Source organism: Larus michahellis, chromosome 9 (assembly GCF_964199755.1).
Source record: "Larus michahellis chromosome 9, bLarMic1.1, whole genome shotgun sequence".
Taxonomy (NCBI): Eukaryota; Metazoa; Chordata; class Aves; order Charadriiformes; family Laridae; genus Larus; species Larus michahellis.
Genome location: NC_133904.1, coordinates 35,301,920 through 35,327,278, shown reverse-complemented (window position 1 = coordinate 35,327,278; position 25,359 = coordinate 35,301,920). Strand labels below are relative to the sequence as shown.

Here is a 25,359-nt window from a genome sequence, read left to right as displayed (position 1 = left end):
CATATACTACAGGGGGTCAGCTGATGCAGTTGTTTGCTTGCTGTCACTGCTGCATATACAGTTTGCGTCGACTGGGATGTTTCTGAACTAACCAGCCTAGTTCTTGACAAGGGAAGCGTGTGTGATATTATTCAGGTCTATATTGGACTTTCACTAATTTGTGGTTTTTAGGAAGAACACAATGATAATGTGCTACTTTCCGTTCTTAATGGTAAAGTTAATAGAGATGTATAGCTTTGGTTCTGAACAATTCAGTGGTATTAAGGAGTCTTATTTTTCCTAACAGTAACACCAATTCATAGTGACAGAAAAAAAGTTCAGATTTGTGATGCTTTAGGAACAAACTTGCATGGACATTTTCACTGAGGCTGATGTTGAGGACCTTCCTCACTGAAAAACCCTGGAGAATTGAGTCGGAGGAGTTTGTTTTGGAGTGTCAGAGCTTTTCTCCACAATTTCCTTCTGTCTGCTGCAGTGAGAAGGGAGCGCACTGAGCCCATGGAAGATGAGCTGTGGCTCTCCTTGTGCCTGTGTGGGCACTGTTTTATGAGAGTTGCCATAGGGACCAGGTTCTAGTTATCAGCTCAAACAACTTCATGTATGATTAATGTTAATTGCCCATTTTGCATGGATGACTTTTTTCCTCCTGCTGAATTGCCTCTTGTTGCCTTTGATGTGGCTGGTGATCCAATGTCCTGCAATGGTTAGACAAGTGATCAGTTTGCCAGTGCTGAGAGGAGACAGAATCAGGTTGCTGCGAGGTCAGAGTTTGCTTCTCTTCTTAAACACTGAAAGGTCAAGTAGAGTTTAACTACCATTGGCATCTTTGAAATGTTGTAATAAATGCCAAAGCAAGGAGATTATTTTATATCCGTGCTGCAACTAAAAATCTTAGGATAATAAAAGGAAATAATTTTAACTCAGATTATCAGGATGTTACGTTTATTGGTAAAAGCTTCAAAGAGTACCTTTCACAATCACTAGGAAATATTTCATGATCTTTGAGGAGAGCAAAATTTTATTTTGCGGTTCCTGTTCCAGTTTCAGGAAAGGAACTAAGATTAATTTTTTTTTGTGGTTGGGTTTTTTTTTGTTGGTTGTTTTTTTGTTTTTTACTTCTGAGTACTTGCAGCAGTTACTGGCTCTGTCATCAGAGCAATTTATCCAGTATGTCATATAGTACTTCTGTGTTTCTCCTTATAGCCTAATAAAATATGTGGGTATTGAAGAAATCTGTAATAGATATCAGAGCTTCCTAAATCACAAGTCTAGCATATTTTTATACCAAATGGCTCATGCCTTGTGTAATCAATAATTAATTTATTAACTGGATATCTTTTGAAAAAACAAAATCAGCAGTCCTTGCTAGACTTGTCTACTGCCAATTCATAAACAGTTGATGACAAAAATGAAAAGTGTAGAAGTAAAATTCAAATCTTAACGATCAAAGTATTGGGTACCTCATCTATCACAACTTGGAATAAATATATCACAGAACGTATCATATTTCATTGACACTGCAAGACATAATGCTTTCCCTTGTTATCTAGCTAACTGCCAAGTCTACAAAGTTTATAGGCTGCTAAGATAATGTGCTGGTGGTAATCCACTTCAGTTGCAGAAATATGAAGTACTGTTGAAATATATTTCTACTTGGTTTGTTCTTTGCTCTCAAGAGGATAGGATGCTATTTCAGTTCCTCTAAAGGAGACCAGAGAATGAAAAGCAAAGCATCAGGATAAATTATGCTAAATGGTGGACTAGACCCCAGAGGAAATCATGCTTCTGTGGTACAGTATTCCTCCATTTATCTTACAAATGTTATATCTAATGTTAATTTTGTAAAGGGAAAACATTCAAAGATTCACCTGATCCTTTTAATAATAGTTTTAGTGTTATAGTGTTATGTGTCAAACTCATACCATCCTAACTTACTTTTCTGGTTTTGACAGACCATTCATACAGAAAATATTTTTGACTACTAATACACAACATTTTATTTCAGAAAACACAAATAACCTAGTAATTAAACTCCAAAACTTAACAAATAATTGCCAGCAAGCAATTACCATTCAATTAAAGAGTAATTACATGGTTATTTGTGCCCTGTAAAATAAAGCATTACTGAAATCAGTAACGCAATCAATATTTTAGCAGAAACAGGATGCTGCAGTGATGGACCTTTCAACCTGTGCTGATTAAATTGTCATCCAAATAACAGTTTCCTAGTTAAATCACCACATGTTTATTTGTCTTGATTAATATGCAAATTCACTTCTGATTCTAGTAAGTCTCCTATATTTAAAAGCACAAAAGTAGAGCACTATCATACATCAAAAATGATGTGCTGTATATTTCTACTGATTAATTACATTTTACAAAGTGTTGGTGAATTTGTGGATTTTATGAAATGTAGTTGTCTGTAATGAGTGTAAAATAGAGTTATAAAAGATGAAGCAAACAAAATCACAAAAATAGTCTTATTCTATGTTTTGATTCAAATTAAAAATCCTTGGGATGTCTAGGGAATATATAAAACTTTGAGAGGAAAAAATAATAAAATTAGCTGTCAACAGGAGTGGAAAATAAAGGAAAAACAGACATTAATGAACCATTTCTCAACATTTTATTATATAAATTTTAACTGTCGAATATACTGCTTAAAATGTAATTTAGTCTCTGACAAATTTAGTTCCAAACAAAATGCAAAAATGAACAATATTCAGATTAGTTCATTTTTCTCTTTCAGTTAGTGTTTTTTTTTGAGGGGGTGAGGTGGAGATGATGGCAACAATGACTGTATAACCACAGTGCTAAACGCAGGTAAAAAACCAAAACCTCCAATCATCTTCGCTTTCAGTTGATGACCCAAGGGCTTTCTGGTTTTGGTTTTGAAAGATAATAATAGAATTTTAATCAGTATAGTCTTTGAACTGAGCAATTTATTTGCATTTATTTAGTAAAAAGAATAAGATTGCTAAATTTGTTAATGAGAAACAGTGTTGTACTTCTGTTTCAGTCTCCATGGTCTTCACTTGTGGCCATAACTCTTGTACTTTAAAATGTTTTTAAGATGTATCTATAAATTAGCAGTTTCTAACTTAAGTAACATCGAATTTAGAATTGAGTAGTTGTCCATTCACAAAGGCCTATTGATGGCAAACATAAGGTTTATGTAGATTAGAATCTCAAAGAAACACATTTTAAATTGTTTGAAGCTGATTGTTCCTGTTTATGCTTCCTTTGTTATCAATGAGGAAAAGATTTTTCTAGACTCTTTGAATATATAACTTTATTTTAAAAAGAGAGACGGGTGACAAAAGATTAGGAGAAATAATATTAAATAAAGTTAATATTTATATGCTAATACTATTAGCATTTATATGCTAATACTTACATAATTACAAATGATGTCTTACTCTCCCCAAACGATAATTCCACTTGCCTTATGATTTCTGTTCAAGGCATGTATTAGAAATTTTCTCTGAATCGTGAAGGCTAAATAGGTTTTAAATAGTAAATGTGAAATTTGTCAAAATTTTAGACTTCATAAAATGATAGAGACCATACTAGGTACTAGGAGTGTTGAGATAGACCGGTGAGATTTCATGGCTTGCTGGTGCCAGCCCCAGCCCTGACAGCAGTATATTCACAACATAAAGTAAATACCATAAAAATTTTGAATCTACTAATGTTATTGTTTCCTTTGTGTATATATTATTAAAAAATAAGATTTAGAGCCAACATTTCTGTCCTGTCTCTATAAAATGTCTGGTTTCATGTTTAAACAAAAGTGATGGAAAATTTGTTTCTGGCCAAAACGGGACTGGAAGTGTTTTGATTCAGATGTGCTAAGGAGGTGCTTTCTGTAGGTTCTGGGGTCCTCCCAAGGAAAAGACCTTGCTTCATGATAGGTCACGTGTTCTCTGGTCATCTCCAGGCAATCTACTGGAAGTGGGAGGTATCTGCCGCAGGCTCGGCAGTATTGTATCGGGGTGCTGGGTGTCTCTTCACTTCATTTCCTTAGTTCAGGACCAGACATAGAGCATTAAAGGTGTTCACCTGTAAACTAGAGAACACAGTGTTAAAGACCCAAATGGTTCTTTTGCAGGTGTTGTATGAGTGACAGTCAGTCAGCTCTAAGTAGTATCCAGCCTTGAGTTTTTCATTTAAAAGCTAATATTAAATTATAGACAAAGGACTTGGATTTTATTTGACCAGAATCAGCTGGGAACAACCCTGTTATTATGGCTACGGCTCTGTAAGTAAGACCAGAATCTGGCCCCTAGTAGTTACTGCTTTATAGTAATATTCACTAAAAGGGTGTGAGTAGGTTAGAAGTATGCTTTCTTTTGTTTTGTTTTGTTTTTTTTTTTTTTTTTTTTATTCAGAGTCTATCAAACCCCTTCCCCAAAAGGACCACAATCGCAAAGACACCAAAACCCCGAGAAAACAGTGCTGTGTTTTCCCAGTGGTGCTTGCCTTACTTGTGTAAGTAGGCAGGATATAAATGCGATCAGTGGGACTCTGAAAGGGGCCCAAGTAAGTTTTGGTGTGAACTTCTCTTTCATCATTGCCTAAAACTTTTTTTTTTTTAAACCCTGGGCATCCTGTACAGTGCATAATCACAGATTGGAGGGGTTTCACTTCTGCTTGTAGTATATGCTGGGAAACACCTTAAGGTCTGATCTGGTAAACTTGTGGGCTACGAGTTGTCTGCTCAGAGTCAACAGAGTCATCAACAGAAACTGTTCTCTGTGCAAAAACTGCATAATCAGGAGTGAAAAATCCGTTGTCTCCCCTCTTCTTCCTCTGAAAACCCACATCATAAATAAAATGTCTCTTCATAGAATCTTTTAAAACAGTTTGTTTAATTTCTAAAATGTTTTTCTTAGATTAATATCAACATATGGAGTTTCGTGCAAAAGATTTGTTAGTATTTCAGCTTAAGAAAGAAAGTTTTGTAGTTTTGTCGATTGAGCTCTTCTGCTGGAGAAATCTGCTAATTTTAGCTGTTTTGAAATTTTTTTCAGAGACAGTAAGTGCCAACTAAGCACTTACACATGCATGTGTGTAAGTACAGGCTTCTGTAAATCAAAAGAGCAATGATTCTTTTTTTGTTTAAAACCACCACACACCAGCCTCTGTTAGACAATATTCTTGTGCAGTGGATGATTTCAGCAGGTGATTTTTAATAGAGAATGCATGTGTGTATCTGACTTCCTGTGAAACTCGAATACTCTTATTTTAGGTTTACTTTATGGTAGCCTAGTGAGTCTGGGATCTTGTAGTAGGCTTTACTACGTAGCCATCATAGTATGATAAACAACTTAAAGCATAAAAAAGAAAAATGGAAAAAGTACTGAATAAAATGAAATACAAAATGGACAAACCCGAAGCTAAAAAAGAGGGGGGAATAGTTTTATAGAGATAAAATAATAAACCAAAAAAATGATTTTGTGCTACTTTGATGTACAGTAAAACAAAATAACACGAGCACGCTGTGAAAAATTAACAGGTTAATGGTACCTCTGTGTAGTGTTGCTGGAAGCTGTCTTCATTTAAACACAGAGTTTGCCTTACATTGATGAAGGACTTTGCCACTGTAAGTTGATGGAGTGAAGTTTAACTTAAATTTCTTTGTGAACTAGAAGTCATTTTGGCAATGCTTTCTATTCCAACCTCATTCATTATTGCAGCTTAGTTATTTTACACAATGTTTCACTATATTTTATCAAAAGCACTGTTATTTAACAGAGGAAAATTTATTTTGACCAAATCGAAGCAGCAATACTTTTCCAAGCATGAGGAGGTTGCACTTTTATTAGCTGGCCTGGGGAATAGTTGATTCAAGTGGTTTTTTGGTCTGTAAATATCTGTATTATGATGGCAGCTGTGTAGGATGATTTCATTTATGCATAGTGATGTCAGGGGTAAATGCAGTAGTTAAAAACAATAATTAAATGTAACAGGTCTATAAACAGACCTTTAACATTTTGGATTAAAAACTGCAATTGAAATTCGTAAGCTACTCAAGGGACAGTGAGATTTCTGACGGGTTGGGCTAGCATTCTTGGTTTAACCGGTCTGTGGTAATTAAAACACCAGTCAGTCCATAAAGATTAGTCAGTGTTGGAAAAGCTCGGATGTAAAATTATTGTTGCATCTTCAGAAGTAAGCAATTATCTGCTGTGATTCAGAAGGTAAGGCTTAAGAATATGTTGCATTCAAGGTTTCAACTTCTTATCTTAAGGCAGCACAACTGTTAGTTTTCTGTGGTGCAGGTGTGTGACATAGACTTTGGTGCAGTTACTGCCGAGACCCCTCTCCACTAGCCACCTGTAAGGTCATGGAAGCCCTGGATAATGGAAGAGCTTGACTACTGTATGGGTAGTAAAAGTACATGTAGGATGTGCCTTCTGCAAAGCAGCCTGGTCAGCCAGGTTGAGATGCCTGGTCAGCCCTGAGCTGGTTCATAGCGGTGGCTGCAAGCAGCATGGCTGTATTCATCCAGCACAGGGTCTGAGCTAATAAATTCTGATGCACCCAATCTGAACAGCTGTGGAGTCCCTCTAGTTGTTGCATCGTTCATCCACAACCCCTGTAAACCATGGCTTGTGAGGCGAGTAATGCATCGAGTTGCATTTTCAAGACTTTACACATGAATTACACATTCACGGGAATTTCTTGAGCTCAATTTTGCAGGCAGGAATATTAAGAAAAAGATATTATATAGTGAAGTAGTGGTACAATAGGGCTAGAAATATGGATTGCTTTCTTTCTGGTCTTGTGCTGCAGATTAAAAAAAAACCTCTTAGCTTTCTAGTAATTTATGTAACTATAAACTCATGATTGTGTTAACTATAGGTGCTGTTTGACAGTTTATTGTTCGTTTATTTGAAACCTGTACAATTCTTGTATGTGTAATCAACTTATTTTTCTTTTTTCCTAGACAAGAGAATTTCTGATATATTTATGTATATCACTGATGGTTCCTATATTTTATACAAATCAATACCATGTGTAGTAAGCAAATATTTCACAAAGAAAATGCGTTTTCATTTATCCTCTTATTTCATCAGCTCACGACCAGGAAGACCCCCCAAGCGTTCACTAGGAGTTGCGATACAAGAAAATGCACGTCTTCTGCCCCATGGAGTTCCAGGCCTCTTATCACCAGGACTTATCTCTCCGACAGGTAATAAAATCCATCAGATGATCAGCCTCATCTCTTCATACTGCACAGCAGTTAAAATAAACTAATATTGATCTAACTGCCTTGTCCTTCAGGGCTTTTTCAAGCTTTACCAGAGGTTACATTATTGGATTTTTTGAGTGTTCATGAAAACTCTGTTTTGTTGCTGCAGTGACTGAAATCTAATGGATTTGTAATTTAGTTCTTTATTAATTGTAATTTCCTTACAGGAAATTCCATTAAATGTGTTATTTTAGTTAAAGGTAAAAAAAAAAACTGAGAAAATGAACTATTGTCTCAGAGCCCTGTAGCATGCATTTCTTCCTTTCAAATGCATGTGTATTTTAGTTCTCATGGGATATGAACAGCGTGGCTAATGCGTATTGTATTGTAACATCATTAATGTATGCTGGGAAGATAGAGAAATGCTTGTAGGAATTATAAAAGAAACACTTGAAAAGCAGATAAGTCCGCGTTGCCACAGTGGATTGGACTTCAATAATCTGCATTCAGTATCATAGTATGAAAAAACTAGCATGAAAAAATGTGAGATTATAAACAAGCCCTAAACATAATTCAATGCATAGTATTTCATTTCACTTCATTAATTTATTAATAGAGTTTAAATTAAATCTTGACTTATTCTGATGAGTGTTTTAATTTTTTATTAATTGCTGTGTGCTAAAGGTAAGTTTATTTTTGTAATAAAGCTATATTAAGAGACTATATTCATAAAAGTAATTGTTTAACTGTTCAACAGGCTTAGCAGTTTTAGGTTTACTGTCAAAGTCTAGTCTAAATATATTGTATCCCCATAAATTTAGTGAAGCGTTTAGCAGAATATAAAGTCATAGAACATCTTACAGGAAAAGCAGAATTAAAAAAAAATTACTGATAGGAGTATAGTCACTTCTGTCTTGATCTTGCAGATTACTCTGCTTGCAGAACCTGTTGAGCTGCAACTGTGTGCCTCAGTGGTTCTCAGTGTTCAGGGGAGTAACAAAGCTGAGATCTTTAATTTCTCCTACAACTCCAAATGTCACGAGGACTTCACAGTGAACCAATAACCTTTATCACTGTGGCAGTGCGAATGAACGTTCTTAAGCAATAGTCACAGAAACCTTAACTCAAGGAGTTAATAAAATATGAAAGCATTTTGCTAGAGCCAGGTGCCACAGTTGAGCTAGTGCAACTTCATGTGCTGTTCACGTACGTAGTAGGGATCAAGACCTGGGTCTTCGTTCTTATTAGCAGTTTATAAATGAGGGGTTTTTTAGTTATCTCTGTCACGTTCTCAGCTCAGGAATTTCATGGATTTGGTGGTGTTTATGTTATTACCAATAGACAGGAAAGCACAAGAGCCACCTTGCATTGATTAATGTCTTGTCAGAAATCCAGAATATTCCATATTGCTTTTCCACCCTTTGTGTGTTTGCAAATAGGATGTCGAATTATGCAGACTGTTATATTGCTTTATATTAGGAAATATTTTAGGATGCAGTGTGCTGAGTATGCCCAATAAAATAGTATCATAGACATACGCTGTGTGTCTCAGATATTTTGATTATCAGAGTTTGAGTAAAAAAAAATTAAGTTGAATTTCTAGACTGTTGTAAGTTGTTTGGAGTCTGAAGTGATGAGTGGTATACACCCCACTTTATCTAACATGTGGAGGGTTGCATGAGAAGATTGGCCCTGGGGGACTGTCTTTCACCTGAGGCTGGCCGCTTTCGTGACCTTGGGAGCTGCCTATGAAAACTTCTGCATGACCAAGCACCAAAAGTCACAGACAGTGTGCCTCAAGCAGCTGAAAGGGAGTTTTGCAAGCATCTTGTAGGCAGGAGAAAATGCCCGTTTCCAGAGCATCGCAGCGTTGTTGAGTGCCCTGGACAAGACGGGTCCCCACAAACGAAGCAGCCCTGCCGCCAACCCGCAGCAGGGCAGCTTCGTACTGGTTGCCTCTGCAGGCTTGTCACTCAGGAATCAGAGCTCCTGAAGTTTTCGAGTTGTTTTATCTTGTTCGTAAAGAAAGAACAGTGTAAAAGTTGGGGGAATTGCTGAGTAAGGAAAGGTGCCAAAAGAGCCACTTGTAAACTCAATGGGGAGTTGGGCTGTTGTAAACTTGATGGAGCATCCGGGATATGAAGCCTCCATTAGCTTTATTTATACCTGTTTACACTTAATTACTGACTGCTTTGCTCTGGTTGCCTTCAACACTTTTGCAATTGGATTCTTTCCTTTTGGCTGAACTAAGAACAAAATGTGTTTTAACAGTTCTCACAGAAGAGAGTTTTTTCTTCCAGACTTCCAAGTGCTGGATAATAGACTGGGATAAAAGTTGCAAGGGTATTAACCAGTTGTCTACTGGCTAAGTTTTAATTTGGTTATTTGTGTTCTCACCTGCATATAATTTGCTTTGGCTCTGACAGTTTTGGCCCACAGAATTTGTATGTAAAATTGAATCTGTTTCCTGTACCTTGCTGCCCCCAGCTCAGTGACCTGCCAGCTTGGCGGAGACTTTCTGCAGGGAGCACTGTCTGCTCCCAGGCGGTGTTTCAGGTGGCTGTGAGAGGGGAGCAGGACCCGGGATGGGGCCGAGACTCGGGAGAGTTCGCAGCACGGTAGGGCTGGATCCATCCCTTCCAGTAGAGCAGATGCTGATATGGAGGCAAGAACAACTCTTTCGTCTTGGTGACTTCTTTGGTTACCTGCTGCCTCTAACTGCAGTCTAATTGCCCATAGCATTTCTTTTGAGTGTCTTCTAGTCCACTTCTTGATAATCTCTCTGTCTGATTTTGCCCATTCTTCCGACAGCACAGATATGCAGGTGGTTATGTTAATCTGCCTACATTGTTCTAAAAAAAAATAAAATATCACACTCACTCTTCTTATGCGGCTACCTCATTTTCTAATGTGTCCAACTTAGCATCTGAGTTGTTTTCTTCTTCGGATAAGCTCATTTTAGTAACAGACTCCACATCAGCAAATGCAGCCCGATTCATCCATCCATTGCATTTTTCAGTTTTATCTCCTCTTTCAGTCTTCTGTCAAGTTAAAGTGAAGGAGTTTGTGTCCAGGCTTGCTGTTGGTTAGATGGATAGGTCTCAAGAAGTTGCTGTTCTGGCTGCAGACCTCACAGGTCTGTCTGTAGAGGGTATTACAGAGTGATGATTAGTAACTTCCTGTAGACTTGAGTGAGCCATCTGTGTTTCCACTCCTTGAAATGTGCTGTTATTTTCATCACCCATTTGGTTTGTGTCAGCTCAGTTTACGTGGTCATTTTCACATAATAAACAGGTAGTTAAATTAGGAATATTGCATTTCCCAGTGCAGAGTGTAATTTTTTTACCTCTTGGCAAAGTGGACTGCAGCTACTCTTACACGTAAGTAATTTGTGAAGGAACCGTAAGTGAAGCCTTGACTTTTAAAAATATTTGTAGGTACCTTACACATTTGGGGAATGGGAACATATGAGAGTTATGATGAGACTAGACCAGCAGGGTGGTTAAAACTGCTGTGACTGAGAAAGATGAGGTGGTGTGTCTGGGATGCATGCCACCGGGAAGGACTTGTGTAAACAGCACAATAACCATGCCCAAACTTCATCCTTCAAGAGCTGATATTTAAGTACTGTCCATTTCACGTTAACTTACAAGAAAGTGTTTTTCTTCTTGTGTTCATGTAAGAAATGTGGAAATCAGCGTGGTGCCCTTGCCTGCTGTGAGGGGAAAGGAAAAGTCTTGTATGTCACAGAGGGATGGTCATCAAAGGCTCGGTTCTTCAAACAATGCGGTGTGATGAAGTGACATTAACAAGAAAAAGGCTTTATCTCCTATTAATGTACAAGTCTTTGTCATCAGTGTATCTTAACAAGGCAGTTGGGACTTATTTATGGAATAGATTTTCAAGGCAGTTTTAGGGTCTGAACCAGTAGTGTGCTCTGTGGAGAGAAGCTGAAATACATTACATGATTTAAGCCAGTAGTTCAGAAAACTGTTGATATGGAATGAAGCTGAAAGAATAGTGTGTCTTTTGATAGTTAACCATTTCAGCTTCAATCCTCCTACCTTTCATTTAGGTCATCCCTAAAAAAGGTTAGAAAACCATTATAGGAAGTCTTCATTGCAATTTTTCTCTATTCAATTTGTAGAATGGCTAGTATTTCAATAAAACCTTTTTGGAGCTGCTCCATCTTGTTTTCAAGGTATTGGAGAAGGTGTCTTATGAAGAAAATCATCCTGCCACTAGAACTTTGTTAGATCGTGGTACAGGGCACAAACCTGCTTTCTGGGACAATTTTTTTTTTCAAGTGGTAGGATGGACATCTCTCTGACTGCATGTGTGCTGGGAATCCCGTAGCTGAATCTGATGGGGTAGCACCTTCTAGCAGAAGGTCTGGTGAGACTGGGTGCCAGGAAGACGGATGCAAGCCTGTTTAAAACATTTGTGTTGCCATTTTATATTTCTGTGATTTAGTGTCTGGAGCTGTGGGCAGCCTGGTAGGCCCGATACGGTGTGCGTTGGCAGGGTATGCACAGTATAGGTCAGCGCAGATTGCAATGAGGACGTAGGGCTGAGGGCTGCTAAGTGCTCAGTGTGGGAGATGACAGGAAGCCTGGCTGATGGACAATTGTGTGTTAGAAAAGGAAAACGAGGAATTTTCAAATGGATACTTGACTTCGGTGGCCTTTGCTGGATGGGAGGCAGGAGGATTCAGAATTTCAGAGGTTCGGCAGAGGTTCACCCCCAGTTGATTGTTTCCCTACCAGGTAAAACTGTGGTGTGTACTGTGTGGAGTGACAGTGGCTGGTGCTGCCACAAGCAGGCAGGATGGCCGAGGCTCTCCCTGGTGTTAATACCTCCTGATTAAATCTACTGCTAGCACCTATCATCAAGTCTCTCCTGTTTTCTTACATTGGTCCGCCCAGGTGACAGAAGCAAACCACTTGTGTTTCCAAATATATAAGATAAACTGCTATTTTCACTATCAGCTAAATTAGTTCCACTCCCTTGAAGTGATCCTTTTTTATTTCATTATCAGACAGTTAAAATAGTCACTGTCTCATCGTCTATTCGTCTATAGAGTTTTTAAGAATGGAATAATTAAAATACTTACCTGTTTGAACAGATATGAATACTTTATTATAGTTTTGTCTTATAGTTAAGAGATGCTGCTGTGAACTGAGTAGTTCAATGTAAATAATATTTTAGTGAAATTAATATTATAATAGCTATACCAAGTCACATCATTGTAGGACTCAAATAAATAGAGTAGCTCACAGGACTATGGTAACTTCATGGATTACTTCAATTCAGCAGTGATAGCAGCAGCCACTTAGTCTTTCTGTGGAAAAGAGAGTATAAACCAGTATTTGCTGCAGTCTTTAGGTACTTTAATTTGGTATATCCTTTTTAGAAAAATAAATGAGACTAGAGGCTTTCAAGGTTTTTGGTATGCAGTTGCTGCTTATCAAGGTGGGCACACAGTCAGCCAGCATAGCTCTGCTGATGTGCAGAGCTGCTGGTGGGAACTCCCTGGTGCCATCAACCCCATGGATCATCATCTTATTTCCATCGGAGACTGCTGCTACTCCAGTGCCCGCCAACCTCTCCAGCTGAGGAACTGTAAGATGTGCTCAGGGTCAGAAGAGCAGAGCCATAGGAGCAGCAAGGACATTCTCTTGCGGAGGGGTGCAGTGGGGCTGGAGGCAGCAAATGTGCTCCACGTGTAGCGTTGGTGCAGGGACTGGGATTGCCAAAACCAGGCTCTAAAGGTTTTCCTCTCTGTGTTGTAAAGCCTGCTTCCAAGAAAGAGCTGTTATTTGAAGAATAAGCATTCACTCAGGGTCACTTTACAGAACATCTTTTGACTGATTTCACCTCTTAGGGTGTTTGATGTAGGGCCACTGTGGCTGGCAGCTGCTGGCAGGAGTCCTGAAGCCTCCGAGAGCAGCAGATGATTGTAACATTGAGGGAACCCTTCCCTTTCTCAGCACACTTAACTGAACATTTTTGTATGTTTACATTCTATTTTTGTGGCTCATTTCACTGTTTATGATTACCCTTTTTTTTTTTCCAGTTGTCATAGATGTCATTTTAAAGTTCCATTTATAATGAGAAACATATGCATGACTTTGTCATTGTTGGCATTACCTGGCTTGGTAGAAATTATTATTTTTAATCAAAGGCAAACATACTGATTAAGGATGCCACAACACTCCTCTGCCTATGGGGAACGTTAACAGTTTATAAATTGTTCTTGGTGACAATTCGGTAGTGAATTACTTTGATATATATGGCTAATAAATTAATATGATTAAGTTAATGAGTAGTACAAGTGTTGCCAAACTCCAATCGTCAGGCTTTTAATGCTGCTCCACATTTGCAGCTCTAGCTTCCCCCTGTGGTGAGAGGATCAGTGCTACCTACGCACTGTCATTGTGATAAATGGCATATCCCACAGTGCCCTGCACTCCATCTGGTGTGTCCCCCAAATGAGAAATATTTTATACAAATCACACACTCAGAAGCTCAAAGGACTGTAGAAAGATCTATTTTTTCAAACAATAATAAAAATGCATACATCTCTTTAGCAACTCTTCATTTTTACTGTCATAATGAATGCATATAGCTTTGGGAAATGAAAGCTCATGTGAGTAACATAGGAAAGTTATCCACTACACAGTAAAGCTGACAAATAAGTTACATGCTCAGTCTTTATTTTATCATGAAATGTTCTTAGATAAAAAATGGTGTTAGAACATCTATTTAACTGGATTTTAAAATTAAAGACCATGTATGCCGCATGATTGAGTACCACCCCATCTCATGCCAGCAAATTTCTGTGCTGAAGGGAGTATGAATTTGAGTGAATGAGGAATGCAGGATCATATCATTACTCTTTAAAATACAGCCATTCAGTAGAGTTCTGATAATCTAAAACCTATACTTGGTGACTGTGAGTCACTCGCTTCCTCTCTTTCCTTCTTTCTTTTAATATTATCTTTCTTTAGGGATCCATTTTTAGTGTCTGCTTTATCTGGGTGGGACATTATATTTTTGACAAATGAATAGTTAAAGCTGTTGAGAATGTATGGAATGGTTAACCTTGTTGTAAATTTAATTTACACATAGCCTCGGCTGCTAAATATTGTCCGAGAAGGGTGAAACTCAATAATATACTTCCATTTTTAAGCATTTGTACAATTTTTTTAAAAAAATGATCCTGCTGAGTTTCTACATCTTTTGAGGTGACAAAGTTCAACTGAAGTGGTCACACTGAGAGAATTAAGACTGCATTGTCTTGACACTTTGGGCAGATCTGCGCTGAATTTATCTTGATTTGCAGATGGAAGGGAACCATTAGAAAAAGTTGGCCCAAGTATCACAGAGTTAATAAAATGAGGAAGTTTTCCTGTCTGATTTTATAATCTGTGACATTCTTTCCTACCAGGTTTTCTGTTAGCCTGATGTCTGAAGGCATTGAGGTCTATGATGATCATAATACCTGTCTGCTTTTCTCTGTTGCATCTTTAACCGACTATGAAACTGTTTTGGCTTTTTAAAGTCATCATTAAGAAACATCTTAAAGTCATCTTAAAGTATTGAGAGGTGTGAAACATTTATCTTCAACACTCTCTGTTTTCTGGAGGACTGTTTTGGCAATAACAGCATAACGTTATTGTAATTGAATAGTTCTTGTTAGGTTTTATTTTCCTTTACAGTAGCATAATTAAGTTGAACAATTAGTTAAGAGCCTGAAATGTTTTCCATTTGGTACCTTTAAGCAGTGTCACAACAAGTACATTTAAATGCCTTAAGAATGTTTGTGTAAGAATTCCAGACTGGCTGCATATAGTACAGTCTTGCATTTTAATATAGGAAGCTGTGTTTTGGATTCACTGAAGTTTTATTGTCATTGAAGAATTTTTACATTCACGCCAATGGAGAATGGCTTATTGATTTAGCTGGTTACAAGGCTCATCAAATGCACTGTAGGATGATGATCTTCTGGTAAGCAAATCGAGGATCTTCAGATTCTGGACTGTTACCTTGGGTGACATAAGGCCTGTTCATGAGTCTCTGTTTTAAAAGAAGCGTATTTTATGCTAAAACCAGAAATTGGAATATTATGGCATACAGCACCAGAGACAAGGAGTGTACATCCCCACTGATACTTCTGCTCTGCTTTAGATTTATCCAGCAGTATTTCAGAAGACCGGTTAAGCTCAAAATACCTGCACACACTTAAATTTTTATTCCTATGACTTTGAGAGGTAATGTTCTATAACAGTTTAAATAGATATAATTGTAACTGGCTAATACATCTGTGGTTGCAGAAAAACGTTGATCCATCGTCTGTTTGCAATGCTAAAATTTACAGCATTTACATAAATAATATTATCTTAAAATGCAGCATTCACATCTATATTAGATTTGAGTAGCGTGGTTTCCTGAAGGAACACTTCGTAAGGATGTATTTTGGCAAAATTCTTGGTATAACAACACTGCTACAAATTGTTCAGAAAAAATAGAGAATAAATCTCACTGGATTAAAAAGTGTGTACTATACTTAAATCCATGTATTTCCACAGTTACAGTTTTGGTCAGGTATTAAGTGCTTTTAATGGAATTTAACAGCTGTTGTGCTTCAGTCCTTGTCATACAGACCTGTAGAGTGAAATATGCAAGTGAAATATTTAAGTATGTTTTTAAGATTAGGCAAACAAATAACCCCATTGATTTGGATTGGATTACTTAGTAGCAAAACACTTGTTTAAGCAAACTACTATAGTGTTTTGCAGAGGGGAGAGCTTGGTACGCTGAAAGCAAGAAGGCAAATATGTTCAAACTAGGCAAAGAATGCTGTGTGTGATCAGGAAGGGACAATTTGAGTTTAGGTAAAGTAGTGAAAAACTGCCCTGGTAATCTGTGAGAGAAGATTTTGTCATATTTTTTATTCATATGCAGAAAATTGGGAGAAGCAAGTTTAGCAATGAAGGCTACCTCTCTGTCCTTTCTGGAGAAGCTGCTTGTATAGCTGATCTCCCAAGGAGCAGACCTTTGCTATGTAGAAAGTACAGCAGCTGTAGTTGGTGTTTCCTCCTGCACAAAAAGAATGTGCTCTTCTTTTGCCCCTTCCCCAGTAATAAAACATGATGCCAAGCGCTGGCAACAAATTAGGATTCATGATGAAAAGGAAGCATATCTTACTGAGCATATTGAAGAGGTGCACATTTTTATTTTGAAGCTAGCATAACTGAAATAGATTTCATTGTCTGATCATTCTCATTAAGTGACTGGGACCATATTAAGATTTCACTGGAAATGTATTTATATAGTATAAAATATTTTATCACAGTCAACATTAATTGGTGTAAAGAAAAACGAGCCGACTTAATGAGTATAGTATACGCCATCCTTTTGCTGAAGAGAGAGACCTCTTCAGTTTGCAGAGAGGCATGCTGATAGCAACTGGCATTGCTGCTACTGCATTGTACCTATTTTAAAGATAAATGTAGGATCACATGTCTGGAGAATTCAGTCTAGAAACTGAATTCATCCTGAAAATCCTTTGCAAAGAAAAATAATTCCTAGAGCTACCAATCTCCTGTGACTTGAATATGAAAAGCTTTATTTCAGAAAGAGAAGCATTTTATATAATACATGCCTGAATGTAAATGACAGACATTTTATTAGGAAAGGAAAGCCTTTATTAAAATATAACGATCTACATTGTTTTTATGTAATCTAATGAATTACAGTAAAAGCCTGAGAAATGAGCTGGAAAAGGTAGAGTACTCTCCCATGAAAGCGAGCTATGATAACCTTTTTGTAATTCTTTAACATGTTGAAAGAGTATTTCTACACAGATTTATTAAATTAAGCAAGGTCACCTTTTCATTTTATTAACAGATTTAGTTTGCCAGATCATGGACTTTGATTCTGGAAAATGTGGATGAATCATGCAGAAACATATGTCAAGTAGAAAATTGGTTATAAAATGTTAAATCATTTTGATACACATCATATCTTTGTTTTTACCATTGCACAATTGTAAAAAAAAAATAAAATGCTTAATTACTGTTTTTCACATTTGCATATTGATTGGATGTGCTTAATAATAATGATATTTCTAAGTGGATTATCTCTCCTGACGGGGCACTCTCATTATTCCAATCTAATATTTGCATAAAGGGAAGAAAATATTCTTTTCAATAGTAATGCAAAATTCTGTTCTTTTGACATGCAGTATACAATCATCACTCTGAAAGGTTAGCTATAAATAATAACCAGTGAAACTGGTCATATGCTTAAAGATGAGCACATATATTGCATTTATCTGTCTGCCCCCAGTTCGGCAAAGCAGGAATAAAACTGACATCATGTCATGCAAGTTATTCATACACATTCCCAAATCTCTGCATGTATATTATAGTCTTTTTATATAATATATGTATGAGTAGGGAAATTGTATTTAAAGCATGTTACATTTATTTAACACAAAATCTTACTGTAATTTTTTGTAAAGAATTTCATAGTAATTTCTAATTAAGACAGAAAATGTCATTTATATTTCCAGTCTCTTGCAATTAGTTTTTTTTCTGCATTTGCATCTGTCACGTCTTTTGTCTAACTAAAAGTAACGCACCAGAACTGATAGAACATTCCATCAGTAGCTCCAAACTTTATGTAAATAAAGGGGTTAATGGAATAGATTATTGTAATATTGCATATATGGCCTCAAATGAAAATACACTAATGTACAGATGTAGCTAACTCTCACTATCGTTAACAGCTCAGTAATTCTGCACACATATGCAGAAAACACTGTTCTTGCTACTCACGGCACGCAGGCGCGGTGCAGCAGCGTGCAGTTGACTTGGCCCTGGCAATCGCAGAGCAGGTGACTTGATTACACTGAAATCAGGCAGAAAATGTCCTCTTCTGGCCACTCGAGTGAATCAGTCAAATTATCGAGTGGCAAAACTAATTCTATGCCTTGGGCCATCAGAGCTGCCACTTCCTATACGTCAAGCCTTCACTTGGTGTGAAATTGTTTTTTGTTTTATTCTCTTTCATTTATTATGCTTATTTCAGCTAATCCACTTAAGTGAATGTGAATTACTCAGTATACTAAAGCTGTTTCAGATGTGTAGCTTTCTCATGCTTTAGTGGTGAAATATGAGGACTGCTCTCCTTCCAGGGGACTCCAGACTGCTAAGACCAGAACAGTTAAAACAGTATTTCAGTTTTCCAGATGAGAACTTGAATGAGGAGAATAGTTTGAATATGATTTCAACTACCTAAAAGTGCATATGGTTGAGCTTTCTTTTAAAAGCAGATATAATTCAGATGGGTCACATTTTTAAGAACTAGAAAAATATCTGCAATGAGTTGTAGGCTATTAGGTACCAGTTAATTTGAAAGAGTTTGATGGAACAAATATTCCCGTGGAAAGCATTGAATGTTGTTTTCAATATTAAAAAATTGCCTTAAATTCTGGCAGAAACAAAGATGAGATCTGCTTAAAGCACTCATACAGGTGATATACCGTAGGCAATACTTGGGTATGTAATTCTGTCCAAATGGCAATCCTTCATTTGACTGTGCCCTCTGGTACACAGCATTAACATTTTCCAGTAAAAGGAGCAAAACATATGGAGTCTTTCATTTCAAGCGAAGAAAAACCAAAAAGAATAATGAGAATAAAAAGTAAAATGCCTGTGGTGATGGGCAAGGGATGTTACAGGGATGTTATTCTGCTGCAGCAGAGTGTATCAGAATAGGAGAACAAAAGTAGCCAGAAGGCACCTCCCATAGGCATCTAAATATAGGTTTCCTATATGTATAAGTTCAAAAATATGTAGATATACATCTCTCATACGCTAAAACAAATAAGCACGATTCAGGAGAAACCAGATATATTGTTTTAACTGATATTCACACAGTGCTTTGAGCTGACATGCATCTTGGGCAGACGAGGGGACTCGAAGGCTGGAAGGAAGTAAGCAGAGCCTCAAAAGTTAAAAGGATCATACTGTGATTAAGACGGATGCATTGCTGACAATGTCAGAGCAACAGCTGCTAAATCTAGGAGGCACTTGAAAGAGTCTCTCTATTTTGTTATATATGGAAGTCAATAGGTTATTTGGGCTGAGAATACCCTGTTATTCAAATTCAGCTGACCCAGAAAGCCATGCCATCTTTCAATGGCAATTCAGAGGGCTTTGCCATTTAGATAGTGGTTTTGGTATTTCCCAGTACAAAATTGTTCTGGGTAGTCTTGTATGACATATGGATATATTGATCTCAATTTTTTGTCCCCAAAACTGTATTAGATTAGTCTGTATTAGGCTTCAGAAGGTTATTTTGTGTTTGCAGCTGGGTTAGATTGCTGAAAACTTGTCACCAGAATCCCTTTTTCCAACCTTTTAAACGTCAAGGAAATGTACCATAAATTGTTTTAGCCTTCCTGTTTTGGAAGTCCTTCATTAAAATTTTTAATTACCGATAATGTTTCTTCATAGCAGTTTATCAGTCCTATGTATTAGCTAAGCATGAGTAACCTGATCTGGTTGAGAATTTTTAGTCATTGATGGAAAGTTTTCACTGTATATTGTGCATAGGGAAATATCCTGAGAATAGTTTTTTTGCCTGTTGATATGGACATGTCCTTCCCTTTCTGATATGTCTCTCCATTTTTCATTGCATCATATTACTCTGCCTTTCCTCTTTATTTTTTTGCCCTTGACTTTTATGTCTACACTACAATTTGTGTTGACCTTGAGGTTGCCCTCAATTAGCTGATCCATTCCAGTATCATGGCCCACACCAAAATCCTCCACGATGTGCTTCTGATTTGAAAAGCAGAGCCGTCCTAGAAACTGGTCTGTGACCATTTTTCTTTTCCTTTCAAGTTAGTGTTTATTTCCAGGCAATAAAGAGAAGGAGAGATACAAAAGAGATAGAAATCAGAAGCCATAAATCATAGGATTGCTTCTGGTAGGTTTCCTGTGCTCATGCCTGCAGTGTCTGTGCCACCTGCAAAAGTAGAAGGATTAGGAAAGGTTTGTATGAGAGAAATAAATCTTATCCCTGAAAGTTCAACAAACCTCTCAGGATCCAAAGGATGGCTGCCAGGGATCAAGATCAGGAATCTGATGAATAACGGTCAGACAGCAGGTTAGTCTGGCCCCATGTTAGTCTGTGCCCTAAGTAGTAGGAGGGTTTTAAGAGTGGCCGGACTGCAGTACAATTGGGGTTCTTTGCTGTTGATGACAGAAGCCCCAAGGCTCTGCTTGTATGTCTCCTCCTATGGCTACACTTGGCTGCATGCTATGCCCTGGTATGGAAAGCCAGTGTTGGCCAGTCTTCTTTAGCTGTCCCCATTCTGTATTGGAATTTGCTCTCTGGACAAAGTTCTGTACTGACAGTAACAAATCTTGCTATCTAATGGCTAGGTGGGGAGTGGTTTTGGCTTGTGAGTAGACAGAGATGAGGGTAGTTTGTGTTATCATAAAAGATATGGTACGATCAAAGGATGACCTTTGGTCTTCTTGGCTACTTTCTGTTCTCTTTTACCTTTCTTCTGTCATTCATCTGGTATTTTTCTGCTTTTCAGATTCTGAACTATGGAGGAGCAATGGTCCGAAAGTGTATTTGTGTAACATCTGTCTAGAACTTCTGTGCTGATACAGTAAAAATAACAATGAGATCGAAGTAGTTTCCTATGTAGTAAAATAGTGCTTAGTTTTATGATTTGCTACCTGTGTGTTTTTAAAGGTTAAGGTGATGAGCCACTACGTTAATTGAGGAACTATGGTAGTGAGCTAGTTTTTTCTGTTGTCCTGTTTTCCAGCTCAAGAAGATCATATTGGTCTTTAAAAGAATGGGTGAACTGTGACATCTAATGTTATCACTCACGTGTCACGTGTATTTTTGCTAGATGACAGGCAGTAATATAACTCCAATACTTGTATCTTCTGCATCATCAAGATTCTGTTTTTATACATCTCCTTGAAGTAACAAATGGAAATTCTGCAATGGATTTTGTGGGATGTCATTCAGTTGGAATTGGAAGGACAGTTGTATGATTTTTCACAAATATCAGCTAAGGGGCTATAAGCATCTCTTTTAAAACGTTCTCAAGAAACAATACATTGTTTCAGCCACATCTTAATTTTTTCATTTTTTTTTTCATCTTTTATGTAGGCTCTATATTTTATTTTATAAAATAAAACAAGTTGCTTTTGGTATGTCTAAAACCAATTATCAAGATTAGATCATTTAAATATACTAGGTTTTGAGCTGTGCTTTTGTAGCAAAATTCCTTCAATGGGAGGTTGAAATAAAATATAAATAACTTCCTCTTAGTTTTTATGTTAAATACCAGGTTAAAAATTAAACTTTTTTCTGAAGTGAAAGATGCATGCAGTGCTGGTTAATCTTGGTTTAACTGTGACTCTGAAGATTCATGAATTAAACTGATAAGATACAGTAGGATGATATTGATATTGTCAGTCCAGACTTCTAAGCATGTCAGTAGTCCATGTTTGTCTGTTTCTACGCATTTACAAGAAATGGCATGAGATCTGTGCTAGTCCTAGATCATTTTTTCTCTAGCACTTAGATAGCATTCCCCTGCGTAAATTGAAGTTTTAGTAAAACTGGATTTCTAGTGTCAATATTTGTGATTATGCTTTTACTTTCTGTCTCACTTGGAAAAATGTCGAATTCCAGATTACCTTTGCAGCTAAATAGACTAGATGAGGACATTTCATAAAGACATAACATTTTGCATTATTTCTATTAAGGGGAATTCAGGGACTTGTGGCAACTTTGTTAGGAAAAGTACTTGGGACGACAGTAGTTACTAAGGATATTACAGAGCTGGTCATACCCTGATTTTAGAAGGCTTTCAGTAAAAGCTGTCCTTCCTGAGACATGGGTTGGTGTTTTGCTGGTGGCTAGACATGGACAGAGCGTGGAGGTGGGCTGTGATGGCTGGAGCAAGGACTTGATGCGTGGTCTAATTTGTTAGTTCGTGTCGTCTCCTCTTTTATATGACATCCTGTGAGAAGGGGACCCTTCGTGTGAAGGTACGCTGCAGTGTCTTATTTTCTATATTTCTTTTTCATTTTTTGCTGAGAATTTTGTTGGCAAGAATTAGCTATGTAATGTATGCATTAATCAGATTAATTTCTGATTTTTCCTTTTGATAGGAATGTCTTGTTTTCTTAATTTGAGGCATTCATTCTGATCTCTGGTGAACAATATTTATAAGCAAAAGGGAATTGAAATACCTTCCCCGGGTTAGTTTTAATTTTGCTTAATGGATGAAGGAGGATGAAAGGCACCCTCGTCCCCAGGGTTCTTTAACATCAGAACTTGAGCCTAATTAAGGGATTGAGATCTTTTTTCATATAAATTGTTTTAAGAACTGATAAATGTTTAAGGTACCTTCTAGATGAAGGTGCATGGCTCCTGGCATGAGAATGGTCTGGGATCATCTCAGGACCTCCTGGTGTTCAGTCCCCATTGTGACATGTTGCTGTATGTTTGGGTTCTGAATATCAGAAGTCTTTCTTCTTGCTTACACTCCTCTAAAATGGTGCCAACAGTTGGATTATACCACGTGGGGAGTGAGGATTAGTTGATTAGTCAATATATATGAAATATTTAGTTGATGGTAAATGTATATAGTACAGTGAGGCTATGATTATTAGTCACGTCTTTAAGAAAATCTTGCACTCAATTTCGAGGTATTCTGCCTCCATAAGAATAGTGAGAGCAGACTTGTACGTTGAAATTGTAGAAAGCTACCGTAGATTAATTAAAGTCACAGTCCCTCAACATTTGTATTCTATTTGGGATGTCACTTCCAGTAAGCGTTTTAAAAATGTAGTGGTGCAAATGAAAAAGTTTCAGCAAATATTAAATGTAACAATGAAGACTTTTGTTCCTCGTTAAACCATTTCTTGATGTTTCCTGATAGATTTTCATCTAAACACTTGCTAATCCCAGAGCTCTGACAGGCAAGGCCTGCTGAATTAGGCCAACCACTGCTACAAATAGCTACTGCACATGAAACAGTAATCATTGCTTTCCAGTCTATTATTAGATTAACTTCATAGGGATTGCTTTTTTCTCCTGTGAGTTGATGCATAAATGACATGCTTTACCCTCCAATAAATCTAACAGCAGAGTGGCTATGACATGATGTTCATACCCCTTAGTCCCATGACAGATTATTTTTGATTGCTGCAGAAGTTTACAGCAGCTTGAAACCATTAGAATTTAAAGGCATCATTGAAATTTTACAGCGTACCTGACTCAGACACAACAGGGCTAGTACTGAGCTAAGTTTGTGGCGTATTGGCTCCACATTGTGATTACCTGTCACAGGGAGTCTTACTTAGTTATACTGATCCCCAGCTGTCCGTTCAGAGGAGGTAAACAGTCTTCCCAGTCTCTCCTTGGAGAATGTACGCTTCTGTGCATAATGTTTCTGTGCTTGAAACTTTCACCAGGAGACAGCTGTAACAGTTGAACACATGTGGAGACCATGTTATGCACACAGTACTTCATATACTTGTATGGATGAATATACTGGAAAACATTTGAACCTTTGTTGCTTGTTAACCTTTTTAAAGATTTTTATATTGCTGATGGTTGCTTTTTTTCCCCCACTTGGCAATAAATAGAAGTTTGTATTGTTAAAGGGTGAAATTCAGTTTTAGTAGCTTATATGTGCTTTTAATAGTCTTCTTTTTTTCCAGATCTAAGAACTTTGTTTTTTCATGATGAAACCCAGATAAAGTTTGCAAAGCTCAAGACTCTTCAAATCCAAGGTGTTTACGACTATTCATGTGTCATGTGAATGAATGACTGTATTAGGCTCTGGTTCTAAACTGTGTTTACTTGTTGTTTCATACAGCTGTCTAAAATTTGCTGCTTTTAGGCGTAAGAATCACAACTATAAAATTTCTGTCTAACTTAATTGGAAGATACACATTGATTTCCATTGATTTGTATGTGTGTTTGTACATACCTAAGTAGCATTGTATCAAACGGAGATCTGTAGATTTCCTTAAGTCTCTCAATAGATTTCTATTCTGTGCAGTTCCTAAAAAAAAAAAAAAAAAAAAAAAAAAAAAAAATTTAAAACTTTAAGTCTTTTTCATCTAACAGCTTTGGTTTTTTATTCTGGACAATGTGATTGAACCTGCTTGTGTTCTTAACTTCTGTCCTATAATAGGTATGTCAAGCACATTCAGGTCGATGAATGTGGTATCAAGTAGAGAGTTAATCTTAACACAGATCTACTGTAGTCTGACAGTTTTATATTTGACAAATACTCTTTTTAAGGAACGGCACCATGGAGAATAAAATGCAAAGACAGTATATATGATACCTATTGTTGATAGATAGATATGAAATTCTCCAAAGAAAGCTTTAAGGTATTTGCTCTAATTAAGCTGCCCTTTTTTCTTAAAGAACGGAACAAAACAGATGTTTAATAGTTAACATGGATTGAGTCCCCTAGTAAGTTGTTTTTAGAAATGGGTTCCCAGTTCCATATAACTGTGGTCACAGGCTAGCTTTTTCTGAGTACTCTTTAGCATAACTCTCCTTTTGTGTTTCAGAGAGAAGATAGAACAGGAAGTGACAGACATTTTTTTGTGGAATTTTTAAGGTCTATAGTTTCATATATCAGTGTACTTATATTATAATCTTTTTGGAAATAGGACTGATTTTATTAGGGTAAAATATATATGCCTTGAGAGGAGAATAATTAAAAAAAATATTGAAAAGGCATTTGGAATTTCCAAATGCAAACTTTCACTACAGAACCTCAAGCATTAAAAGCTATGCTCCTTAAGTCAGGGAAGAGAATTGATACTTTCTGTACCCAAGCACGTATTAAATTTAGTCTTATTAGAACATCTTGAAATTTGAATTCAGGTATTTACAGTGCTCTTGATCAGGGTTTGTCTCTTGTCTCTGTGATACAGTTTACTTGCATATTTGAATACCTGAGCTGCCTAACGTAAGTCTAGTTGTGGTTGGTCTGCACACTGTTGTTACAGCGGTCTAGACAAGGCTGAGTGGTTTTTGTGTTGCTGTGCTCCCCTATAATGTCTGCAGGAGGGACCTCTTTT

The 25,359-nt window shown here is 37.1% G+C and overlaps 1 protein-coding gene across 4 annotated transcripts in view; it reads left to right on the top strand.

Moving 5' to 3' along the window:
• Positions 1-25,359, top strand: part of DACH2 (dachshund family transcription factor 2) — a 303,362-nt gene that overhangs the window by 147,185 nt on the left and 130,818 nt on the right. For all 4 annotated transcript variants that reach the window (XM_074601979.1, XM_074601977.1, XM_074601978.1 and 1 more), the window contains exon 2: positions 7,083-7,198. In XM_074601979.1, the coding sequence (XP_074458080.1) occupies positions 7,083-7,198 (116 nt within the window). The remainder of the gene's footprint in view (positions 1-7,082; positions 7,199-25,359) is intronic.